Consider the following 24,023-nt stretch of genomic DNA (forward strand, 5'->3'; position numbering starts at 1 on the left):
TTGTGAGTCAATAAACATAAAAAAATTGTATTTGTCACAAATCATATTTATTATATACAAGATCATATAGCCTCCAAAACAATAATCATAAACTTTAATAGATATCAAACTACTAAAAAGATCATCCAATCTAGAATACCAAGCACTCAAGTGAGTTCCCCTTCTGAAGGTTTTGCTTGACATTTGTTAACCACTACTAGTAACTACTAATACTATACGAAAAATATGTAATTCAGGAAAGAATAATGCTAAAATTTCTACTGCTTAAAAGAGAATGAGAAGAATGTATTACCAAACGATACGATGTAGAGTATAGAAGAGTAGAGAAGAGTAGAGTGGAGCAGAGTAGCTAGAGTTAGTTCTTCCGATGAGCTTTTGATTTAGTCTTCCTCATGCTGGCTCGGCGAGCAACATCCCATGGTTTATGAGGGGCAGGCACGCCCGCCTGAGATGCGAAAAACGACTCATAACCAGGCGAGTCGAAAGAAAAACCGGTGTGCCTTGATTTCTGTCCCGGGAGTTGCTTCATCGCGAAGTTCCTTGCATCGTCGGGTGTGAGCTCAGATCCAAACTCCAGCAGCCCTGTCCCAAGTCTTTCAACCTCACCCTTGTGGATTTCCTGAACAATCTGATAGTCATAGGGGAAGAACAATCTTTGAACCCTGAAAATATATATGCCCAATTAACACTAGTAAAAGTAACAACTGAAGCATGTGCTCCATCTCAACTAAAAATCTAAGCTGATAGTTGGATTGCACATTTATGTTTTATTATATGCTCAGCACGCCCCTTCACGTGTGCGGGCCGATACTTTTTTATGGGCTCCAAGCAACACGTGAACCATAGTCTCTTTTTTTATCGGGTGACGCGGAGATTCGAACCCATGACCTGTTGAAGCATGTGCTCCATCTCAACTAAAAGCCTTAGCTGATAGTTGGATTGCACATTTATGTTTTATTATATGCTCAATAATAACTAAACAAAGAATCAACTTGAGAGTGGTCCAAGCTAGTTAGGCGCCGTTTATATGAGTTCCAAAAGCTTACCCCTGATATAAGAAGTCGCCAAAAAGTGCAGCAACGGGAATGAGCAGCATCGTGACGTAGAAATAAAATGTACTCATCACAACAAAGATGACAAAATATACGTTCTCCTATTCACAACACGAACGTGGATCGAGTTAGCATGTGCTTGGTCAAACAAGAGTAACACAAAATGTTTAAAACCCCACCTGAGCTTTTGGCAAGAGAACAGCTGAGTATACAAAGACGAATATGAACCACAACAATATGCTTCCCCCGACAGTAATTTGATGCCACTTCGTAATTGCATTGCACATCATTAGGAGACGCAAATTGACAGTCAATACAACACAAGTGAAGGCCACTGTACTGACATCCCACAGGCCAAACATCTTTCCATCTGAATTCATGCTCTTGGTACTAGAAGCAGTTACAAAATGATACAATATTAGTGATTGGAGAACTGCAAAGAAAGCCGAAACAGCCACGACTCGCCATTTGAAGAACGTGTTTCTTATTCCCTCCATGTATAACTCGGGATATTTCTTGGAAAGGGAAGCACTAACATCCTGCAATGATTGAGAAAAGGTCTACATCATACACTAGGGGAAGTGGAAAACACAGTAATGCCACGTGAAATAATACTTTCAATACCTTTTCAAAAAGTCCAAGAGCAATCACAGGCATGGCTGTAAAGATAACATTGTAGAGGGACTGGAACCAATCATCATAGAACCTTTGACCAGAATATCCAGTGTGGAAGGTAAACCAAAATTGTGTCATGGTAAATGTCAGATTCTTATAGAAAAAATATGTCACAACCTGTATCCAGAAGTTTATGGACATTAATTTCTAAAATGAAGTATTTGTCAATTATGGAATACAAAAAGTGTATAACTACAAACCTTGCAGATTCTCAAATATGACCAGCGTCCATGGACAAGCAGCAAATCTGTCAAATAACGAAACTGAGCAATTGCAAAATCACTGGCCATTACTGCTTGCATTCCTTCCTGCCCACTTATTCCGACACCAACATGAGCAGCTTGAATCATGCTAACATCATTAGCCCCATCACCAATACTAAGAGTTATTTTCTGTGCTCCCTTCCTAACCAATCTAGTCACCTGAAAGCAGAGGATGAAAAATCTATAATATTTATCACCTACAGAATCAGTGACCTACTTCGCTTTGTAGTAACTTCTGCAGTCACTCATAGTGGTTCAGCTATGGAAAATAATGATTTTGACTTCAAAACTATTCATGTTAAGACTAAATAACAGAGACCACCAATAAAACTCACCTGTGCTTTCTGTAAAGGAGAAACTCGGCAACAGACCACTGCACTACAATGCAAGCTCAAATTTAAGAGTGTTACACGCAAACTGGGGTCCAATGCATACATCAAACACTTTCCATCAATAACAAGTGCTAACTTTGGTCTAGATTCAGAATAGAGATATTGTTGTGCTTCCTCATTATACTTTATAAGTTCATTTTGCACTGTATCTTTGATAAAACGAGCAATCTCCACTTGGTCGCCCTTGTAAAGAAATTTAAAAAAAAAATGTTAACATTATGACATATTTTGCATTTATGCTAACAACTAAACCAAGGAAACTGCTCACTTTATCTTCTACTTCTCTAATAGCATCAGTTTCTGAACTAACAACAAATTGTTTCATGTTGTTATTTATCAACTTGCATGCTGCAGAAATTAAAAATAAACAAGGTAAGATGTTTGCATATATATACATAAAGAAAACTAAAATTTATTTCAGACATACAAACCATAAGCTATATTTATTGCAGTTTCTATCTTGTCCCCAGTAAGCACCCAAATCTTTATCCCAGCCCTTGACAGAGTCTCTATGCAAGTAGGCACTCCTTCCTGAAGTTTGTCTTCTATAGCAGTGGATCCAATCAACATAAGGTCTATTTCTATGAGTTCTGCCACCTGAACAAGACTAACATGATTAAATAAATAGTGAACATTTTTCCATCTATATTCACGAAACCAAAACCCACTATGCAACGAAAGTCATTATTCCATACTTTTTAAATACGTAATGGACCTTAGTCTAAAAGTTCATAGACTTTGAAGCATCAAAATAACACTTGTAATTGATCAACCAATAATTCCTCTTGAATCCAAGACTCAAGAATTTTTGTACAAGATCTTCACAATTGTAAAGCATCGATGATGATGAAGATGATGAAAATAATAGTTATTTTGAGGTGCTGCACTGCCAATTCCCTGGGAAGTAAAGAAACAGAACATGCCAAGAAATATATGCGTTCATACAGCAAGAATCATACTAAACTGACTGTCATATTTAGACTAATGATTTCCTTTCTAGAGTGAAAACCACCTTAATCAAGAAATTCATAAACATCTAAGTGCATGATGTGAAGTTGCTGATGATAAAAAGATGTTGGTATAGGCTATAATACCCATCCTTGATCTGGAGCCACTTTTCAATGAAAACAAACACCATACTACCAAACACATGCTAATATAAAAGAAAATTAAGTAAAACAGCGTACCTCATCCAATTTCTTCTCACGGTCTCGAAGAGAGGATTTCGCTTGAATGAATTTCTCATTCCAATTTTCATATACATTAGGACTTAAGTCCCTATATGCCAAGCAAAGTGTGCGCAAGCCCGCTGCTCCAAATTGTTCCAAGTGTTCCCTTGTTATTCTCTTCAAATCATTTTCTCCACCTGCCAGTCTTTCATAAATTACAGTATCCGCACCCTGTTGGAAAGTAGGTTCTCAGACTGGCATTAGGATAGCATTAAATTTTTTCAATCCAAACAAAGCCATTACCTTGCAGTACAGTACTAGCCTGCCAGTAGGATAGCGACATATAACAGACTGGCGCTTCCGCGTACTATGTACAAAATAAAAGTTGACAGTCACCCTCAGCTCTAGTTGAATGTGGTATCCAACTTCACAGAAAACATAAAAAATTAGCACCTGTTGAATTCAAGAACATTCAGGATCTCATAGGAAACATCCTGATTTTTCCCCGTATTCTCAACATGTGACTCACGCACATAAATCATAGTAGGAGTACGCCTGTAGAAAAAATATCAGTAAGGTTATTAACAGTCTCAAGCCAGGCATAACGGCTTCAGAGAGTAGCACAACTATCACAATTACTAGAGAATGTTTTTGTGCTCCAAGTATCACCATAAAGTTCAAAAAAATATAAAATACTTCTTTCTTTCAAATAACCTCGATGGATAATTCTAAACCCGAGAAAGAAGCAGGTAACAGTATCTCAGTCACAATGTATTATCTAATAACTTCAGTTAATTAGGAGAGTTTGTATTTATTAGCATGTCCAATAAACTAAACTAGCAAGAGGACTAAAATAATAGAATAGCTCATTCTTCTATGTTTTCATTACATTATTTACGCTCACATCACACGTGTAGTGTTAGAGAATCAAGCGGTAGTTGAGGATTTAGGCATTTAGCTCTTGTTTTCAAATTTCAAATTGTGTGGCTAAGGAGTCACAACAATGTATATAAATAGGTTCCCTTGTACAGCTCTATTCATTCAATACAATAGAAATAGATATTCAATTTAACACGGTATCAAAGCCTGTGAGTGAGTGTGAGATACTGGGCTAAGGTCAGAACAGTGAGGCGACCTCAGAAGACGGATAGTGCCACCACACACTGCTGTCTCTGAGCACCTCTAATGTTACGCGCTGCTGCATGAGGAAGACTCCAGGGACATTTCCATTCAAGGCTTGCACGAATAGTCTCACCTTGATGTGCTGAGTATGTTGAGGTAAGGTTTTGAAAGAGTTTTTAATGAATCATAGGAAACCCTAGTCCTATTCATAGTAGAAGTAGGCTTAGTGTCCTATTCTGAGTAAGGACAATTTTAGCCTAATGCTCTTATCACTATAGGACCCCTATATAGTTAAATACACAAAAACACACAAAGAGACAATCTATTGTAATATTTCATTCTAATATATTCTTTTAATTCTCTTTTTTCTTTTTTGTAATTTTTCAGTCTGATATATTCTTTCTATTATATTTTTCTTTAGTTTCTCACATATATTGCTTCTATTTAACTGGCGGGTGGTAGCTATTTGCCACCCTCCATACCCTTTCAATCCTTTCATTTCAATATGGATATGAGCCTATGAATCCTAGGCTATTTTTACCACTGTTTTCAAGTATAAGATAATTTTCTAGCAAAGGAGCGCAACTATCTTCTCAATTCTAACATGTCTGGTGGGGCTATCTTTGCAAACTAACACCACTGCATTGTTTGGGACCTCATTGTGACCCTATCCAGGAAGCCCATTGCCAAAAACCTCCTCTTGCGCTCCCACGCGCTGGCATGTGTCACTGCCGGTTTTGTCATTCTTTGGTCTTTTTGGTGAATTTGAAAGGTTTTTGGGTTCATTGTTGAGTTTCTTTCCTGAGGGTGTTAAATTTTGGTATTGCCATGTTTGTTTCCTTACTTTTGTGGTATGCTAAATTTATTCCCCAAGGGTGTTCAATTTCAACACTACTTTATTTCCAAAATGCTTTTTATTTCTCAAGTGTCAACAGAACCAATCATTCAAACTCTGTCTCTCATAAGCCCATAACGAGGAGTATAACCCGTGATCATATCATATTACTTCAGCGTAATTGGAGGGTGGTAGCTATTCACCACCCACCGGGCCTTTCAATCCCTCAATTTCAATAGTTTTGAAGTGTTGTTAGGTTGAAGCTTTGTCTATATTTGATACAGATGTAGTTTTTCTTTTTCTTTTTTCCTTTTCTTTTGTTAGTTGTTTAAATATAGCTGAAGGCGAAGCAATTACAATTATGTCAACCCCATCTAAATTAATTGCTATGGTTCTTACACCCGATGGGTCTAACTATGGTGAATGGAAATATTTTGTTAAACTGAATTTGGGTGGCATGGGTATAGATGATCATTTAACTGAAGTATTCCTTACAAAACCTAATGCAACTAAAGAGTTAAAATTTGATGATAAAGCTTTGTTATCCCAAATAGTGAACTGCATCATTAAGAAAATAATACTCTGTATTATCCCTGCAACATTGGTGAAACTGTGAAAGATATGTGGGAATTGATAGATACCTGGTTTAGTGGTCAAATAATTTAAGTTGTATCAATTATCCCAAAAGATGTTTATTGTCGTTGTAAGAAAAGGATGTGGTATTTGGGACTTTTATTGTGGTCTAATGGCACCAAGGTTGCACTCCCATATGGGAGGGTGTGGGTTCGAGCCTCAGTCGATTGCATTAAGGAAGTAGAAATGGTAATTTTGGTTTTGGTTTGACACATTCATAAAGGTAATTTTGAAGCTTGGCTACATGTAGGATCAGGTTGATCATAATCTCATGATGGGAAAATCATTGTGTTGATAGTCTATGTTGATATTATTCTATCTGGGAACGATGTGGAAAAATTATAAAACTTAAAGAAATATTTGTGAGAAGAAATTGAAGTTAAAGGTCTTAGAAATCTTAAATATTTCCTAGGTATGGAAGTGGCTAAAACAAGGAAGGGCATTACTGTTTCTCAAAAGAAATACATTTTAGATCTTCTTAAAGAAACTGACATGTCTGTGTGCAAGCACATTAATACTCCTATAGACAGTTAGAAGAAGCTTGGCACTAAGAAAGGAAGAACACTTGTAGATATGGGGGAGATATTGACGACTTGTTTGACAAGTGATTTATCTTTTACACACTAGAGCAGACATTGGTTTTGTGGTTAGTGTTGAGTCAATTCATACACAATCCTATAGGAGGGGAACACATATGGAAGCAATTTACATATTCTTAGATACTTGAACCAAGGTTGCAAAACTCGGCCGCCTAGCCGCCCGCCTAGGCGCTAGGCGGCCCCGAGCCTTGGAGTTTTGGCCAAAACTCGGCCGGCCGCCTAGGCGGCCTGGGCGGCCAAACTCGGCCGAGTCGGTCAACTCGGCCGAGTCGACCGATTTTGTCCGATTTTGACCGTTTTTGACCGATTTTGTTCGATTTTGACCGATGTCGTCTTTCATTAATTATTGATTTTAATATTATTATGACATTATGACTTATAAATTATCATTATTTCATTTATTTAGATGTGTTATTTGAGTGAACGTTGAAAACAACCTCATTAAAATTGTCGAACTACAAGTCTGTTACTATTTTTTTTAATTTTTTTGGTGCCCGCCTAGCGCCGCCTAGAATCCGCCTAGGCGCTAGGCGCTGCCCGGCCGCCCGACTAGCGCCTAGCGCCTACTGCAACCATGACTTGAACATGAAACCTAGGAAAGGCTTATTTTTTAGAATGATAGAGAATCATGACATTGAGACGTACCCAAATGCAAATTGGGCAGGAAACATCAGTAATAGATGGTCAACTTCTGGGTATTGTTCTTTTTTGTAGGGTAATCTTGTTAGATGGAGGAGCAAGAAACAAGCAGTGATAGCTAGAAGCAATGCAGAACACAAGTACAAAGCACTAGCTAGCAAGGGAATTTGTGAAGGGATTTGGATAAAAAGGGTTCTTAGTGAATTAGGACAAATGAGTTCATCTCATATACTTATGATGTGTGACAATCACGCAATTATCAACATAGCAAAGAATCTTGTGCATAATGATAGCGCTAAGCACGTTGAAATTGACTAACATTTAATCACAGGAAAGGTGTCTAATGAGACTATTAAATTGAACTACATTTTACCAAGCAACAAGCTACAAACATCCTCATCAAAGCTCTACCTATTCCTAACTTTGAAAACTTAATTTGCAAGTTGGGATTACATGATATATATTCTCCAACTTGAGAGAGAGTATTGAATATTCGGAAGTCGAAGGAAATTTATTTTAGGAATAAAAAGTGATATTTATTGTGATCTTCTCCTATGCTTCTATTTCATGATTTTCTTTCCTAATTTTCAGGAAAGAATCAAGATATATAGTTTGTTATTTCCTTTATTAGCCATTTTGTGTATCTGTTGTTGTAATTACTGTCCTTTATTAGGCTTAGTAAGAAATTCAAAAATTCTTCATGACATCAAAGCTAGTTCTCTTAACCGTGGTCCCTTTATGTCAATTCTTTCTAGCCTTCTTTTCTCAGCTCTCAACTCTGTTCTCTCTGCATGACAAAATACATAATAACCTCACAAACTTCCAACAATAAAAACATCAAAAGTTGGAGGCAATACAGAGACTTCAAACCTTGGTGGCAACAATTCATCTCCTATTGTCATCACAAGACACAAATTGAATGGCCATAATTATTTGTAGTGGCCACAACTAGTGTTGCTGTTTATTTGTGGTAAGGGGAAGGATGATTATCTCATAGGAACAACAGTAAGGCCATAGACTACACATCCAAGTTTCAAAAAGTGGAAGATTGAAAATAGTATGATACATGGCTTATCGATTCTATGAATAATGACATTGTTGAAAATTTCTTGTTGTTTGATACTATAGAAGAAATATGGGATGCAGTCAAGGAGAGAAATCTATTACTTACTATTACAACGCTCACTGCAAAACCAATCATTGGCCTCTGTATCAATTGGATGTAAAGAATTCTTTTTTGCATGGTGACTTGATTGAAGAAGTTTACATGGAGCATACTGTTTCGAAGGTTTAGTAATGTAATCATTGAAGTTGGTATGCTTACTGTTTTTTTCAAGCATATTGACAATGGGTGTATTTTGTTGATATTGTATGTTAATGATATAGTGGTCACAAGTAGTGATGTAGGAGAGATTGATGCTCTCAAATCTTTTCTCAAAGAAGTTTCATACAGGGGATCTGGGAGTGCTAAAGAATTTTCAATGTATAAAAGTTGTTCGTTCCAAAAAAGGTATAAGGAAATGTGTTAGATCTACTTGAGGATACTAGATTGCTGGGGTAAAGGCCCTCTGCGACACCCATGGATCAAAGTACCAAACTTGTAACTAGTGGGTGGGTGATCTTTGATAGTCCAGAGAGGTATAGGAGATTGGTGAGAAAACTAAACTGTCTCACTATTACCCTTCCATATATCGTAATATCAGTGAGTGTGGTGAATCAATTTATGGAGTCATCTACGTTAACTCATTGGGAAGCGGCTGTTTGAATTGTGAAATATTTGAAGAGTGCTGGTGGGATAGGAATTGTGTGTGTTTATTCAGTCTCGTGGAAAAGTAAGAAGCAAAGTGTTGTGGCTCAATCTACTGCAGAATTTGAATACAAGGCTATGACACACACAACTTGTGAAATAACTTGGATACACAACATTCAAGAAGAAATTAGCATGAAGATTGTTAAGAGTCCCACATTGAAAATATAAGAGAGAACATATGGATTTATAAGGTCATGGGGTTAGACTAACTAATTGATTGGATTCAATCTTTTATTGAGATTTAGCTCATATGCATTATAGCCCAATTGAGTGATGGCTGGTATCAGAGCCTGTTCGGCCTCCTTTGTGTTCACCCATAACCAAGCATCTATACATATTTCCAATAATCATGTGTTTCATGAGAAGACCAAGCATACTGAAGTTGACTTGTTTTGTGCATGAAAAAGTGCAAAAAGGGTCTGGATGATTAGCATACTGAAGTTGACTTGTTTTGTGCATGAAAAAGTGCAAAAAGGGTCTGGATGATTAGCATACTGAAGTTGACTTGTTTTGTGCATGAAAAAGTGCAAAAAGGGTCTGGATGATTAGCATACTGAAGTTGACTTGTTTTGTGCATGAAAAAGTGCAAAAAGGGTCTGGATGATTAACTAGCAGATTCGTTCATGAAGGGACTTGGTAAAAGTAGGCTTGAGTACATTTATAACAAGCCAGGCATGATCAATGTTTATGCTCCAGCTTGAGGGGGTGTTAGAGAATGAAGGGGTAGTTGAGGATTTAGCTCTTATTTTTCAAATTACAAAACATGTGGCTAAGGAGTCTCAGCAGTGTATATAAATAGGCTCCCTTGTACAGCTCTATTCATTGAATACAACAGATACAGATATTCAGCTTAACATGTACTAATACTGTATTCTTTGACATACACTTTTCGGAAGAATGATAACTTAGAATGCGTTTCCAAACAACTACTACTCTAATACCAGATTTGAATTCTTTTTTTCCTTCTTTTGATATTTATTGCCTTCCTATTAATGAATTGAGACAAGGAAGCACCGTAGAAAAAATAAAAGTACAAGCATGAAGTTTGAAAGAGTCACACCTGTAAAAGAAGAAACCGAAGTTCTTTGCTGCTGCAACCAGAGCAGCCTCATCAGGTGATGCTGCTTGATATCGAATGCCTTCAGGTGTTTCATCACCTTCGGGAAGTACAGTGTGACATATTGCAAGGCATCTGAAGAATTCCTGCACAGAAATCCGTACCTTTTATTACTCCTCCTGCCCTACTTTATTTGTCAAACCACTGTTTAGATTGTCAATTCAACTAAATTTTGAGAGCATTAAAATATTGATAAATTAAATAAATCAAAATCAAAATCATATAAATATGAATATAAATGGAAAATCTTATTTTTCTTGAAAATCAAAATATCAAAATTTTGAAGAAAAAAAAATGCATTGAAAATTTAATCCATGTTAAGTTGGGTTGACCCTCAGGAAGTGAAATATGGCAGGCAAAGTGGAACATAGAGAGTACTGGCAAGATCACAATTTGAACAAAAGTTATATGAGAGTTTTCTGCACTTCTGCAAGAAAACTATGAAATGTTTCATATTAACAGTTATATATTATGAAATATCCAAGATATTAAGAAAGACAAGTAAGAAAGTTATGCATTCTGGGGACGTCCTCATCAACAGAGGTCAAAGAAGTAAAGAAATAGCAACTGGAGAAAGCTTTAGTATTTTGTTATATTATTATTTAGTTATATTACTAGGAAGTCTTCTATTATTTAGTATAGTTTACTTTTGAGTAGTTTTTGGATAGTTAGTAGTTTGAGTTTTAGAAGGATCCCTAGTCCTGGTAGGCATAGAAAACATTGTATTCTCTATCTATAAAAGGAGGAAACAATGTAATAATAAGTAGGATGTATTTTTCATAAGAGAAGAGTTTGGGAGTTTGGGATCTCAACAAAACCCAACCAGCATCTTAGTCTTTCTCTCTAAGCTTTAATCTTCTCCCAATAGCATAGCCTGTGACGTTAGTAATTCAAATAACATCTTTACGTTGCCGACCGTGCAGACCACCCCTCTATCAAATCATTAACAGAAGCAAGACAAGAATTGAATTAGGGTATGGCACTACTCCAAGACCGTGGCAAAAACCCAACAACTACACCATCCTCTTCAACAACCCAATGGGCAGAGGTAGAGGTCATTTCTCTTGATGAAAATGATAATGTTTTCCAATCTTGCTTCACCAAAAGGGATTTTCCACAATTCTCAGGGCAGGAAGACCCATAATTTGGCTCCACCGCTGCAAATTATATTTTCGCAACTCTCGTACTCCGGATCAAGATAAGGTGATTTTGGCAGGCATTCAATTTGATAGGAGAAGCACAACTTTGGTAAACCAAATCCTATGAGACGAACCCCACAAATGTCATGGAAAGTTTTAAAGACTCTTGCAAACTTTTTTTTGGACCACCTCAAAGCATAAATCCTCTAGGAGAACTAGTCAATTGGAAGCAACGAGGTCGCCACATCAATGAATACATCTCAGATTTCCAACTTCTACTCGATCATGTTGATATGGGCTGAGTCGATCAACAAGTGGATTTATTCAAGGCTAGACTAGATAATAAGCTCCTTAGGATTGAGGTAGAGTGCACCAGACCTTAATCACTAGCTAAGGCCATATATACTGCTAGAGACTTTTTATTGCAAGATACAGTTAACGACAACAGGTTCTTCTAGACAGCCTTCTCGCCTTCTTCCTCCTCTATCAAGACGTACCATTATAACCATATCATCTAGAAAACCCCAACTGACACAGAAACATAGCATGAAGGTTCCACCTATTCGTCGGTTATCACCAACAAAACAAGAAGACCGCAAACCTAAAGACCTTTGTTTTAATTGTGATGAAACATGGTTCCAAGGTCACTGATGCAAGCATCTATCCTGTATTTTAATGGTCAACAATGATGAAGGCATGAATGCAAGTGAACAAGATGAACCCAGTGTTGTAGAGATATCCTCTATATGCGATGACTAGAGTACACACGGGCAAGATGATGAAACCCAGTGAGAGAATTGCAGCCCAACCATTGATAGGCCTTAAATTAACACAAGATGTACTCATAATTTCATCAATGCAGCCACAGCCAGTTCATTGCAGTTATCCACAAGTACTCGTTACGGCATGCAGGTTGCAGTCGCAAATGGGGAACGCTTACCTAGTTATGGAATTTGTGAACAAGTCCTCGTTCAACACCAATCTAACAACTTCCTTGTAGACTTCTACGTGATTCCCCTTGCAGGATTTAACATGGTCTTAGGAGTTAAATGGCTCAACACATTAGGACCTATTTTGTGGGATTTCAACGCCTTATACATGAAGTTTTGTCTAAATGGAAAACAAGTATCATGGTCAGGCGAACATCATGACAAAATTTCTTCTATGAACAATTTAGGTCAAATATCAAATCAAGATGCACTAGAGGGAATTTTAACCAAGTTTGAGCCTATATTTTGAGAGGTGACAACCTTGCCCCCAGCTCGCTCATGTGACCATCAAATTATTCTTACTATGTGATACAATCTTGGGTCAAAGATACAGATCCAGTCTCAAATGCTGCCCAATCTGCTCAAATTGATTAGGAATCAATTTAGTTATCTTGTTTCCTATTTTATTAGTAGTTGCTCTTTTTTACTTTAAATAAGCATATTTTAGAATATAGTATTAGTAGCAATAATCTCTATTTCCTTATGGAATGCAAGCTGTAATCCCTTTATATAGGGAAGTATTACACATCCTAAAGTTGGAATTTGAATAAAATCAAAAGGAAGTTTTCTCCCTAGCCAGCTTCGAGAAACTAGTGAAGCAGCCCGTTCGAGAGGAGGAAACGGAGGTTGTTGTTCACACTGAGGGGTGTTTCCACTACGGCAGACATAGGGGATCATGCCCACCGTCCACCCCAGTACCCAAGGTCAAATTCCCTTTGTTTTCAAGTGAGGAAGACCTTGTGGTTTGGCTACTTCGTTTCGCCATGCCAACACACTAGACCATGTGTTCCTCTGGCAGCACACCACATGATTGGCGAGGCCTAGCTGTATTACCACTCCGAAATTGTAGTGTTCATTGTTCGCTTCCTAAGCATCTTTTAAGGAAGAGTGTTTGAGTTTTGGGCCACCCCGGAGCATTAATCTGCAAGGCAAACTGAAGTTGTTCTTTCAGAATGGTAGGCACGATGATTATGTCAAGGACTTTTAGGCTCACCTTGCATGAGCAGGCATAGTATTCCCAGCCCAACATGTTGATATTTATATCGGTGGTCTGGACAAGGCACTTCGGATTAATGTGGAAAAGAACAAGCATAGTTCTCTAAATGAAGCCATTAATAAAACCCGTGACTTCTACAGGAAATGCCACCTCTTAGGCCTTATGCCCGCCAAAACAACACACAACAACCCACCCCCTGCCGCACACCTTCACTCTGCCCCGTGTCTCACTACCCCCACAACAACCAACCAACCACACCAACTCACCTAGACTTGGTTTAAATTCTTATCCCCAACAGAAAAGGCTAAGAGGTGTTAGAAAACAAAGGGTTATGTCTGTTTATGAATAGATGCTTATATTAACAGTTAAGTGTGTGTGTATAGAAATATATTATAACCCTTCAGTATTATATACATTTTTTAATTCCTAGATTCTTCATCTTTACTTCTACCTAACTGGCGGATGGTTGTTGATTTCAAATTCAACATGGTATCTGAGCCTATGTTTCCTACGCAAATTTTCTTCCAATTTTCCAGCATAAACAGTAACCCATGACTCTCTTGGATTTTGACATGTCTATGGTTGTTTTCTTCAAGATCTACCAAACTACCACCACAGTCATACTCAGAATTATGTTGTGACCTTGCCCAAGAAATTCCGTTGTCATCTACCACTACGTGCGCCCACATGCGCCATCACAAATTGTTGGACCTCTGTTTGGTTTTTCTCAAATCTCTTCTTCTCCGGTGGTTTTGTGATCTCACCTCCTACACTATTGAATTCCTCTCCTTTTTGCAATCTTATTTGGAAAATTTTGTCATCATCTTGCACCATTACTGCACGCCATGCCCCGCCACATCCTTCACACGCCATTGCGCGCATGCCTTCTTGTGATGAATTTTTCCAATGAAAATTTTCCAAATTGTTGTTTAGCCTTTCTTTAGACCTTTTAGGTGAAGTTTGAAGGCTTTTTGGGTTTGTTGCCAAACTTCTTTCCTCGATGTTTTGGTATAACCGTTGTGTTTCTTTATTTTCGGTATAGCATATTTATTCCCAAGGGTTTTCAAGCTTGGCACTTTAAAAAAATAAAAAATATAAAATATAAAAAAATCTGGAAGCCTTTTGTTATTCACTTATCCTATAAGGGGTGTAAACAACAACCATTTGGTGCTCTCGGTGTTCATACATTATTTTATTCTTTGGGTATATTTGTCATTATAATGGGCTCTACTACATCCCTTTGATCTCTACGGATGGGACCTGAACCTTGACTTACTATTTGAAACAGGAAAACTGGGGTACTGAACCTTGCAATACTCCCATGATACCAAACACAAAACTATCAAATGAGGGGGAATTGTTTGAAGATCCTGAGATGTACAGGAGATTAGTTGGGAAGCTAAACTATTGTGCTTTCTTCGGAGGTAATCTGGTTTCATGGAAGAGCAAAAAAGCATAATGTGGTTTCTCGTTCAAGTGCAAAGTCTGAATATAGAGCAATGACACATCAACAAGTGATGTGGATAAACAACATCCTGAATGAATGTGGTTTCAAAGCTCCAATCCCTGCAAAACTATGGAGTGATAATCAAGCCGCTCTTCATATTGCATCCAACCCTATATTTCATGCATGAACCATACACATAGAGATTGCCTGCCACTTCGTTCGTGAAAAGGTACAACAAGGTTTAATATCCACTGGATTTGTGAAGACTTGATTACAATTAGGGAAACTATTCACAAAGGCACTAAATGGGACTCGATCGAGTTAGTTATTTGTGTAACAAGTTGGGCACGATTAATATCTATGTTCCAACTTGAGGGGGAGTGTTATAGAATGTACAAGTATTCTTCTAGCATTTATTTATAAGGTTATGTATTCTCTTTTCAATGAATAGAATATTCAGAAAACTACTCTTTACTTCCATAACACATAAAAATCAAGAAAGACCGATAGGTGAGAACACTGATTCAACTCAGCCATAGCATATATAGGATATAACTCAGTACCTTGCATGCATCGGGATTTGGTTCATTCTTCCAAGCACCTTGCATTATCCGAGCATCATTAAAATTGAAGCCTCTCTCTCGTACTAATTTTGATGATCTCTGGGACTGTTGATATTTCAAGACAGAATGATAATGCAAGTAGACCAAAAGTGGAAAAACAATATATTCTAGGGACAAAAAGTGGAATTAACTCTAGAAATAATTATGTATCTTTTTACAATTAAGGAAAGCTATATTTACCTCCAATCTCTTCCCACCTCTCTGTGATGTACCCTGCTCAATTTCACTGACACCAGTACCATACATCTCTCCTCCAATCGAACACTTAAAGAATTCCATCAAGTTTCTAGTAAGTGTGCCAGTTTTGTCTGAGAATATGTATTCCACCTATCCAAAGAAAAGTTGAAATCAATTATTTACCGTTCACTTTTCCAAACAGGATGAGAAGATTTAAATAAATTCTTCCCAAAGGTTGAATCCCCAACTCCAAGGGCCTCCCACACCCCGGTCCGACTGAGCATTGGGAGGATGTAAATCATGGTAACTCAGCTGGACCACAGAGGCTAGACATTTGCTTACTGCGCACAAGATTTAAATAAATAGAGAAAAACAGAGAGGGGGAGGGAGGGAAAGAAAGAAGCAAGCTTCATCTAGCTGTACAAAAATAATAAAGATCATTTGTTATGACATCCTACCATACTCCAGAACCTGAGGAATTACCTGCCCAAGTTCCTCATTCAAATTAGATGTCCTTGCTTGTGCAGGAGTATTACTCTCAGCATGGTACATGTACAGGTCATTATTGATGTATTGAGTGGACTGAATAAATTTAACCATCTGAAGAAAGAGATGTTATATAAACAAAAATTATTTACAAAACAAAATTTCGCAAACATGATAATAAACTATTATGAGAATTACCTCAACAGAAACATATAGAGAGATCGGAATAATAGGTGAATAAAGAGTAATTAAGGTGAACATAGTTAAAGCAGCAACCTGTGCAGCAAAACAAAATTATTAATGCATGCAGCACTAGAGAAAGACCATCATAAGCAATAAAAGGAAAATGCTGCATGCATCTTGATCATTACCGTAAACCTATTACTGGGGTTGAATTGTGGGTCAGAATAATTCTCAAATCGCAAGTAAAAATACTTGCTGCTTATGAACACACCACTGAAAATTACAAGAGCAATAAAAACTGTCAACATTTGAGATATATTTACAACTAAGATGGGAAGTTCAGTTGAACATCAGGAAATTAAGAATGTGAGAAGCAATCAAACCTTCCGATGGCTCCCAAGACACACATGCAGAAAAGGGTACTAAAAAGCATGAGAATTAGTTTGTCAAGTTTCTTTTCTAAAGTGCTCCGTTTAGAAGGAATTTTCATAGAATTCATCATAACCTGTAGCAAAATTGGTATTGACAAAATGTAATCAATACCAAAATGTATGTGAATTAGGGGATACCTAAGAAAGAAAGAAACAGTGAAGATTAAAGAAAGCTTCATAAATGAAATTTAATTTTATAAGGCAATAATCTAATGGACCTAGCCCAACAAATTGAAGTTAACAATGTATTAGGACTTTGTTTCATCCCAAGTAAAACAAGGTTAAAGAAAGCTTCATAAAGGGACTCTTCTAAGACAATCATCTAATAGACCAAGCAGAAGGGTTCAGGGTGTAGTTTGGGGGTAAGTTACATCCTTTTCCAACCAGTAGATTGGTGTCTCACTTCCCCTCTCTAACCAGATGTACCAAAATAAAATCTAAAAGACCTAGCAGTACAAATTGATGTTATATATGCAACTAATACCTTTGTCTCATGCCCTGTAAAAATGACCACCCCAACAATGTACTCAGTGTTTCTCAAACTGCAACCCTGTCAAAGTATAAAGCTAAATCATTTTCATGCAAAAAAAAAAAAAAAAAAAAAAAAGTAAAATAAAGCATAACAAAGAATTAAAAGAATTTCCTGACCAGTAGAGCAGGAAATGAAACATTAGCAGCTGTTAGGGATGATCTAGACCTCGATATGAATAGCATCAATAAAATGTGTTCAAAACTTCAAATGCTTTCTCTCTTTTCAACAAGTAAACAGGAAACCTTTCATCTTGTCTTAAAGCAATTCATGTATGACTTAGACACAATATAAACATGGTAGAGAAACAATGTACCCTTAGAAGAAGTTGATTTGGGCTGAGTGGCAAGGTTTGGCTTTGAGTCATCAGATTTCCAGTGAAGGTATACAAAGAGTTATTAGGTTCCTCACATTGTATTTCACCTGCAATTTACAAAGGAAACTGTGTCAGGTCTATGTCAAAGTTCAGTGTCATGCCATAACATTGTTCAGGTTAAAATCAATTTAACTAGTGCAAAAACATATGAACAATGAGTAATGTCCAAAAACAGCAGAAAGGTCAAACCTTCAAATTCAGCCACTTTCTCAGGAGTCACATAATCCCAAGTCTTCTCCAAAGCTTTTCTGATCTTCAAATTGGTTTCCCCATCCAAGTTAGCCGTCTACAATACAATGTCAAGTTAGTGAGTGAGAAGAAGATAGAGAAACAGATGGAAAAGAAACCAACTAAAGAATTTAGTATGTGTAGAACATTTGTTTCATTAGAATTCATAGTATATTTATCCCTCCCCACATCGAACAGATACAAATGCCATTTTTTTTTATGAAAAGGTGAAGGACATTACTTTTGAGAAAGCAACAACAATAAAAGAACACTACTTAGATGCAGACCAAGTACAACCTCAAGATAGCAGATACCATCAGAATTAGTGCTGGCAAGAAACAACAGGTCTGCAGGAAAGAACTCATCTTGTTTAACCTGCAATGGCAGTAACAATGTATTACAACACATATAAACCTCTGTTACACACTCTCCAAGACACTTGTTCCACCCACGTCAAGATGATCCAACATGGGTCCAGGTGTTGGTTTCATGCTAGATCTTTCCTAGTGATTTTGGGTACTCTTTTTTTTTCCTTATAAATAAAACATAAAAATATAAAAGAAATCTCGTCCCAAGAGAATTGTACTAAAAGCCAGAGAGCGGATATTGCAATGATGATGCATTAAATGAGACATTGGTCCTAAAAGAACATGATTTTGGGTGCTTGGCTGCCGTTTTCTTATCTCTTTAATTTTAAAGTTATTTTCTTGTTTAATTTCCTGATATACAGATTCTAAACTACTTTTTATCCAATTTTGGTAATTAAAAAAATGGTATGAAACATTATTAACATTAGTATAACTCTTTGGTACAATGGGAGCTCTACTTAAGCCTACTGCTCATAAATTTCAAGAATATATATTCTGTTTATACTTATTTACTATATGAATATGTTATTATATATTATGTCAAATTCCATTATCGTCAGTACATGATTTGAAATATCTAATTACTGAATGTCAGTATGTCACAATCAATAGTCCAATTATAGTTGAAAAGAAAAGTGTAATTGGTTTTTTCTTCTTCTAGGAGTTCTATTCATAAACTTTTTAGGAAGGATGTTCAAAAATATAATTAAAAAGTTTTATTCAAATAATTTACATCTTATAATTATAATTATAACTAATTAACAAAATAAAATAAAAATTAAGTAAATGACATTGCATTCTTCAAAATAAGGAACAAAAGATAAGACACTTTCATATGATGTATAGGTAGATGTAGATTAAGTAAAAGATTCACCCCATAAGCATAAATAAATACAGCAAATATAGATTAATTATTAATGCAGTGTACTTACCCTTACAATGTCTCCAACCTGAAGCTTCTTCCAAGGAACACTCAACCATTTGTGATCTCCATAGATGTCTACAGAAGTATTATTAATGGACATGTCATTCTGCAAACGTTTCTGTTCATAATTACGGAAGAAAAAAGAAGAGATAGAGTGTGAGCATTTTTCTTGAAGCATAAAAATTGTGCGAAATAATGAATAGAGAATAACAAGACATGCAGCCATGCAGGAAAGAGATCAGATACAAAAATAGAGAGATTTCTTGACGGAATGACTTCAAGTGATTGTGTATCTATATAGACTATGGGCTACAGAGATACGAATCCTGATTCATGATTCTTTATTTTACAACATGTTTGAGTGAGACTATGACACTTAACTTTAAATAAGTTTTGCTGGACTATTAGGTTTCTAACAAAAATAAAATGCAGGCAGCAAGTTCTTTCATAGCAAATGATCATCTCTAAAACATAAGAAGGAAATTTTAACTAATTATACTAACCCAGTCTTCCCATGCTTCTTTTATAAGAGAAACAAAAAGCACCAAGCTCAAAGGAAGCACGTTGGTAATTGGACTTACAGGACTGCATCATTACAAATGCCATAGTATCATACATATGAAGATCGCAAGAAATAAGAGAAAAAGCCTTAAGAGCACATTTCTTCTTTGCATTTTCTCCTTATATTGGTCTATTTTAAATTATTTTTCCATTAAAATGAAACCATGTACCCACCAAAACCACAAGCAGCATACCTGACTGGGGTGCATGATAAAATTGAAATCATAAGGAAGTAGAGGTTAGCCACCCGCCTGAACTGTCAACACAAGTGAATTATGGTACAATAAATCAGATAAATTTGAGCAGAAAGGCAGGGTTGAAGAACATGGATGGGTTAATCCACTTCATTTCATGCCTAAAACATAATGTACAAGCAGAGATGAGGAAAAACAGAATTTGTGAAAAGTTTAGACTAAAGGTCTTAGACATGTATTTATAGAAATACCTGTATATTACTCTGTATTATTTTGCTAGAATACCCTTTGACCTAAGTATACGTCACACTTTGTAGGAATTGTAGGTAAGAAACAGTGCACCAGATTCCCATATTTAAGGGTCTGAGAAGTAAAATGAAAGAATCTTACTTCTGTTATCAAAGAGATTTCAAAGGCTTGGACCCATGACTAAATGGTTAGCAAGTCAAGCTAATACACTAAAGCTTTCGTGCATAACATAAAACTTAAATTATGCATAAGCTATATATTCCATTGTGGAAACATATAAGATGCATTCAACTGAATGATTTCTTGTATTATTATCAAGAAATGCCAATAGGAATATCATAAAAAAATACACATGCACTTTATTTCTAATAAAATACCTGTTCAAACAAACCCTTTGGTAAAAATGTAAGCACATCATACTTTGTAGTTGAAACAGAGTTAGCCTGGAAAACATAATGATAATCAGAGTGATTCCACTAAAGTTTTAAAAAAAAAAAAAAAAAAAAATGCTCATTTGCATCATTCAAATGTGAGGGAAATGAGTGTGTAATAATTGGACAATTTTATAGTTCCCTTGAGTCCTTGGACAAAACAATTAAATGATCCATTCAAGTACGAATGTACGATGCATGTATTTGTTGAGAAAATCTGCTTGTTTGCATCAGTAGTTTCCTAAATGAACCAATTGAAATATCTTTCTCATTCTCAATTTTTTTCAGTTCACTAAATGAAGAGGCTTCTTACTTCACAGAAGAAAAGTAGATCAAATAAGGTTCTTTTGCATGCATGGAAAATACATTTTCAATTCCTTAAAGATGTTGCATTATTGTCTCAACTTGAGCGCGACTAAACTGCATGAGACTTCAACTGTGCAGCCATTGTTTGGTTCATGAATGTTTGGTACACATAATATGAACTGAATAAATATGTCACACAGAGAAAACAATCATTGAATTTATTGTTTGGCAGGCACAGAATATATTGGCTAATGCAAAGATGAGAGAACACCTTAAAATCCTTTTCTACTTTGTTTTTCCTTCTTTCTCCAGGTATTCAAAAGCATTATTTTCCTCGAGGTCGAACCAATCACAACTCACATTCTTCATTATAACAATTCAATTCAATCCACCAAAAGTATCAACGAAAAACATTTATCAAAAGGAAACGGTAACAATTAATTTTAAAGCAATCGAGAAGGGGAGACCTTAAAATTAGCTATGGCGGTGGTTTCAGGATCATTGCAAAACACGGTCCGATAACCCGGGGCTTGTGGCTGGATCTTCCCGAGCCGCACGCTCTGAGACGAAATAAGGTCGGCCACCGGCGTTTCTTCGCTTTCGCCGCCGCCTGTAAATCTAGACCCTTTCGATCCGCCCATCACACTTAATTTTCAGGAATTCCCAACGGACGGAACAAAATACACGGCTCCGAGATTGCAATTTCAGGAGAGAATGACAAAAACGTTCTCTTAATTTCTCAGAATTTTTCAACCGTCTTCAATCATTCTCCATCAAAATCGCATATATATCCAAAAATGGAAAAGGCCATTCTTAAAAGCTTCAATTTCATCATATCATATCATGCCCATGGCTCTGCGCGTGTGACTACTTCGCCCGTTAACCGTTGAAAGAGCGCGTCGAGACGGATCCTACCGAATCACAAATGGAAAACTGCAAAATGGGTTTTGCAGACGTCATCGACAGTTATTTCCGGTAGTGACGTCAGACGTAACAGTTACTCACTTAAAGCCTTCAAATGCTGCCAGCCTGCCACGTTGTTCAATCTAGTGAAGGCGTGGAAAAATTGGTATGTGGAAAAAACTGTCATTTTGCTATAATTATACCCTTAACTTTACTCCCATACCACGAATATTAGTGAAATGACAGTTTTTCCACATATTTAATTCCTACAAATTTTCATCCACGACTATTATTTTAGTACAAAATTTCATCCACGACTATTATTTTAGTATCAAAATTCATCACATCAGTCACTCATTGTTTAAGACATGCTAAAATATGAAATTATTAAGGGTATTTTCGCCCTTTTCAAATTAAGATTCCAATTTGTTTTAGTACTAATTTTCATCCACGACTATTATTTTAGTGTCAAAATTCATCACGTCGGTCACTCATTCGTTTAAGACATGCCGAAATATGAAATTATTAAGAGTATTTTCGTCCTTTTCAAATTAAGATCCCAATTTGAACATGTATAAAGGGATTTAAGCACTAAGATCGATTTCAATTCGTAATTCTTCTCCTCAAATTATTAAGGTAGGATGAGGAGGAGAACTGCGAATTGGGATCGATCTTAGGACTTGAATTTCTTTATTTGTGCTCAAATTGGGATATTAAGTTGAAAATACCCTTACAAATTTTAGATTTCGTCATGTCTTAAACGGAGGGGTTACCAGCGGAATGAATTTTAGCACTAAAACAAAAGTCGTGGAAGAAAATTGCTATAAAAATAATAATTGTGGATGAAAATTAGTAAAAATTAAACATATGGACCAAAATTGTCATTTTGCTAATACTCGTGAAGGTTGAGACAACAATTGATATTTGCTCCTTAAATTTTTGATATGGACATTTTTTTATAATGAAAATAATTTATCAATGATCGTCAAAACTAAAAATAAATAAATAAAAATTAGGAGTCTATGTAGTAAAATTCTTATTATATAATTATATTTCGGATTTCCATGCCCAGAAAATATATTACTATTCCAATTTATTATTTGAGAAGGTAATTTGAGTAATAAAGTTATAAGTAAATGTTAGTTTATTTATATAAAATATAAAAATAGATACTTTGTAGACTGCCAAGACCTTGTGGTATAATGACATTCGGGTTGGACTTCTATATGAAAGGTCGTGAGTTTGAACTTCAGTGGAGGTGTTATTGGCTCTTCTTCCTAATAATATAGTAGTAAGGATGACAATGTTTTTCATCACATTAAAAAAGTTATGTATGACAACTTGACAAATTCGATTAAGAGAATATCGTACAAAAATCATGATCCACTCATTCACCCAACTCTTTTGAAGCAGATGACAATTTTTCATATGTTGAAATAGAGTAGTTCCAATTAGTATTAATTTGCTCACATAATATATTTTACTATCTTCCATTCAAAATAAAAAAAAAATAAAAATAAATAAAAAGAAGAAGAAAAAGAAGATAAGGTCAGATTTTGATAGATCTTCCAACTATATACCAAGTACTATTGAACTATAATAAATATTCTTGAATTCTTAACCTTGTTAAAAATGTTCAATAACTCATTTGATCTATAATAACATGCTACTCCGATCCCAAGTCTCATGCTACGTTGATTAATATTTTTAATTTTTTTAAAAACAAATTTAAAATAACTACATTAAAATTAGAATTAATTTCATTTTTGTATTAAATTTATAAGTGACAGTCTACTTTTAGTCATTTTTTAGAACATTCTTTTTCTGTCATAGTATTATTGTGGCATTATCGTTTTTAAAAACACCGCTAAAATATCATCAAATACATGAACATTTTGATCTTTTTTTGTTAATACAAAATGAATTGACCCACTATATTTTTATTATTTTTTTTGAAGATTGAAATATCCTTGTATTTAAGGGCATTTAGATAATTTGTTAACAAGAGACAAAACAATGGTCATGTCATAATAATATTAGGACCAAAGGAGAATATTCTAAAACAAAGAACTAAAAATGAATTGTCTATAGATCTAGGACAAAAATGAAATTAAATATAAAAATAAAAAAGACAACAACAAAACCTGCCATGGCAGTTATTCATGGTAACTTGGC

General features: G+C 35.8%; 1 protein-coding gene across 1 annotated transcript; it reads right to left on the reverse strand.

Annotated features, from left to right (window-relative positions):
- On the reverse strand, positions 1 to 21,725 carry LOC109160762 (phospholipid-transporting ATPase 3-like). Its single transcript, XM_019309001.1, has 27 exons — positions 21,413 to 21,725; positions 20,586 to 20,651; positions 19,960 to 20,021; positions 19,708 to 19,789; positions 19,212 to 19,322; positions 18,209 to 18,286; positions 17,873 to 17,969; positions 17,624 to 17,730; positions 17,263 to 17,328; positions 16,731 to 16,852; positions 16,536 to 16,620; positions 16,363 to 16,440; positions 16,162 to 16,278; positions 15,682 to 15,828; positions 15,442 to 15,546; positions 10,250 to 10,392; positions 4,005 to 4,106; positions 3,855 to 3,918; positions 3,570 to 3,782; positions 2,814 to 2,979; positions 2,651 to 2,730; positions 2,326 to 2,565; positions 1,928 to 2,149; positions 1,677 to 1,844; positions 1,232 to 1,591; positions 1,047 to 1,153; positions 1 to 662 (listed from the first exon to the last, which is right to left on the reverse strand). Exons 1-27 carry the CDS (start codon positions 21,584 to 21,586, stop codon positions 356 to 358), a joined length of 3,669 nt encoding a protein of 1,222 aa, XP_019164546.1. The 5' UTR covers positions 21,587 to 21,725; the 3' UTR covers positions 1 to 355.
- Between the last annotated feature and the right edge of the window lie 2,298 nt (positions 21,726 to 24,023).

This window comes from Ipomoea nil, unplaced genomic scaffold (assembly GCF_001879475.1).
Source record: "Ipomoea nil cultivar Tokyo-kokei standard unplaced genomic scaffold, Asagao_1.1 scaffold2921, whole genome shotgun sequence".
NCBI lineage: Eukaryota > Viridiplantae > Streptophyta > Magnoliopsida > Solanales > Convolvulaceae > Ipomoea > Ipomoea nil.

Coding starts and splice junctions, on each gene's coding strand:
- LOC109160762 (XM_019309001.1), bottom strand. CDS start 21,586: ATGGGCGGATCGAAAGGGTCTAGATTTACAGGCGGCGGCGAAAGCGAA. Junction 20,652..21,412: donor CCGCCATAGCTAATTTTAAG/GTCTCCCCTTCT, acceptor TATGTTTTCCAG/GCTAACTCTGTTTCAACTAC. Junction 15,547..15,681: donor GAGGTGGGAAGAGATTGGAG/GTAAATATAGCT, acceptor AAATATCAACAG/TCCCAGAGATCATCAAAATT.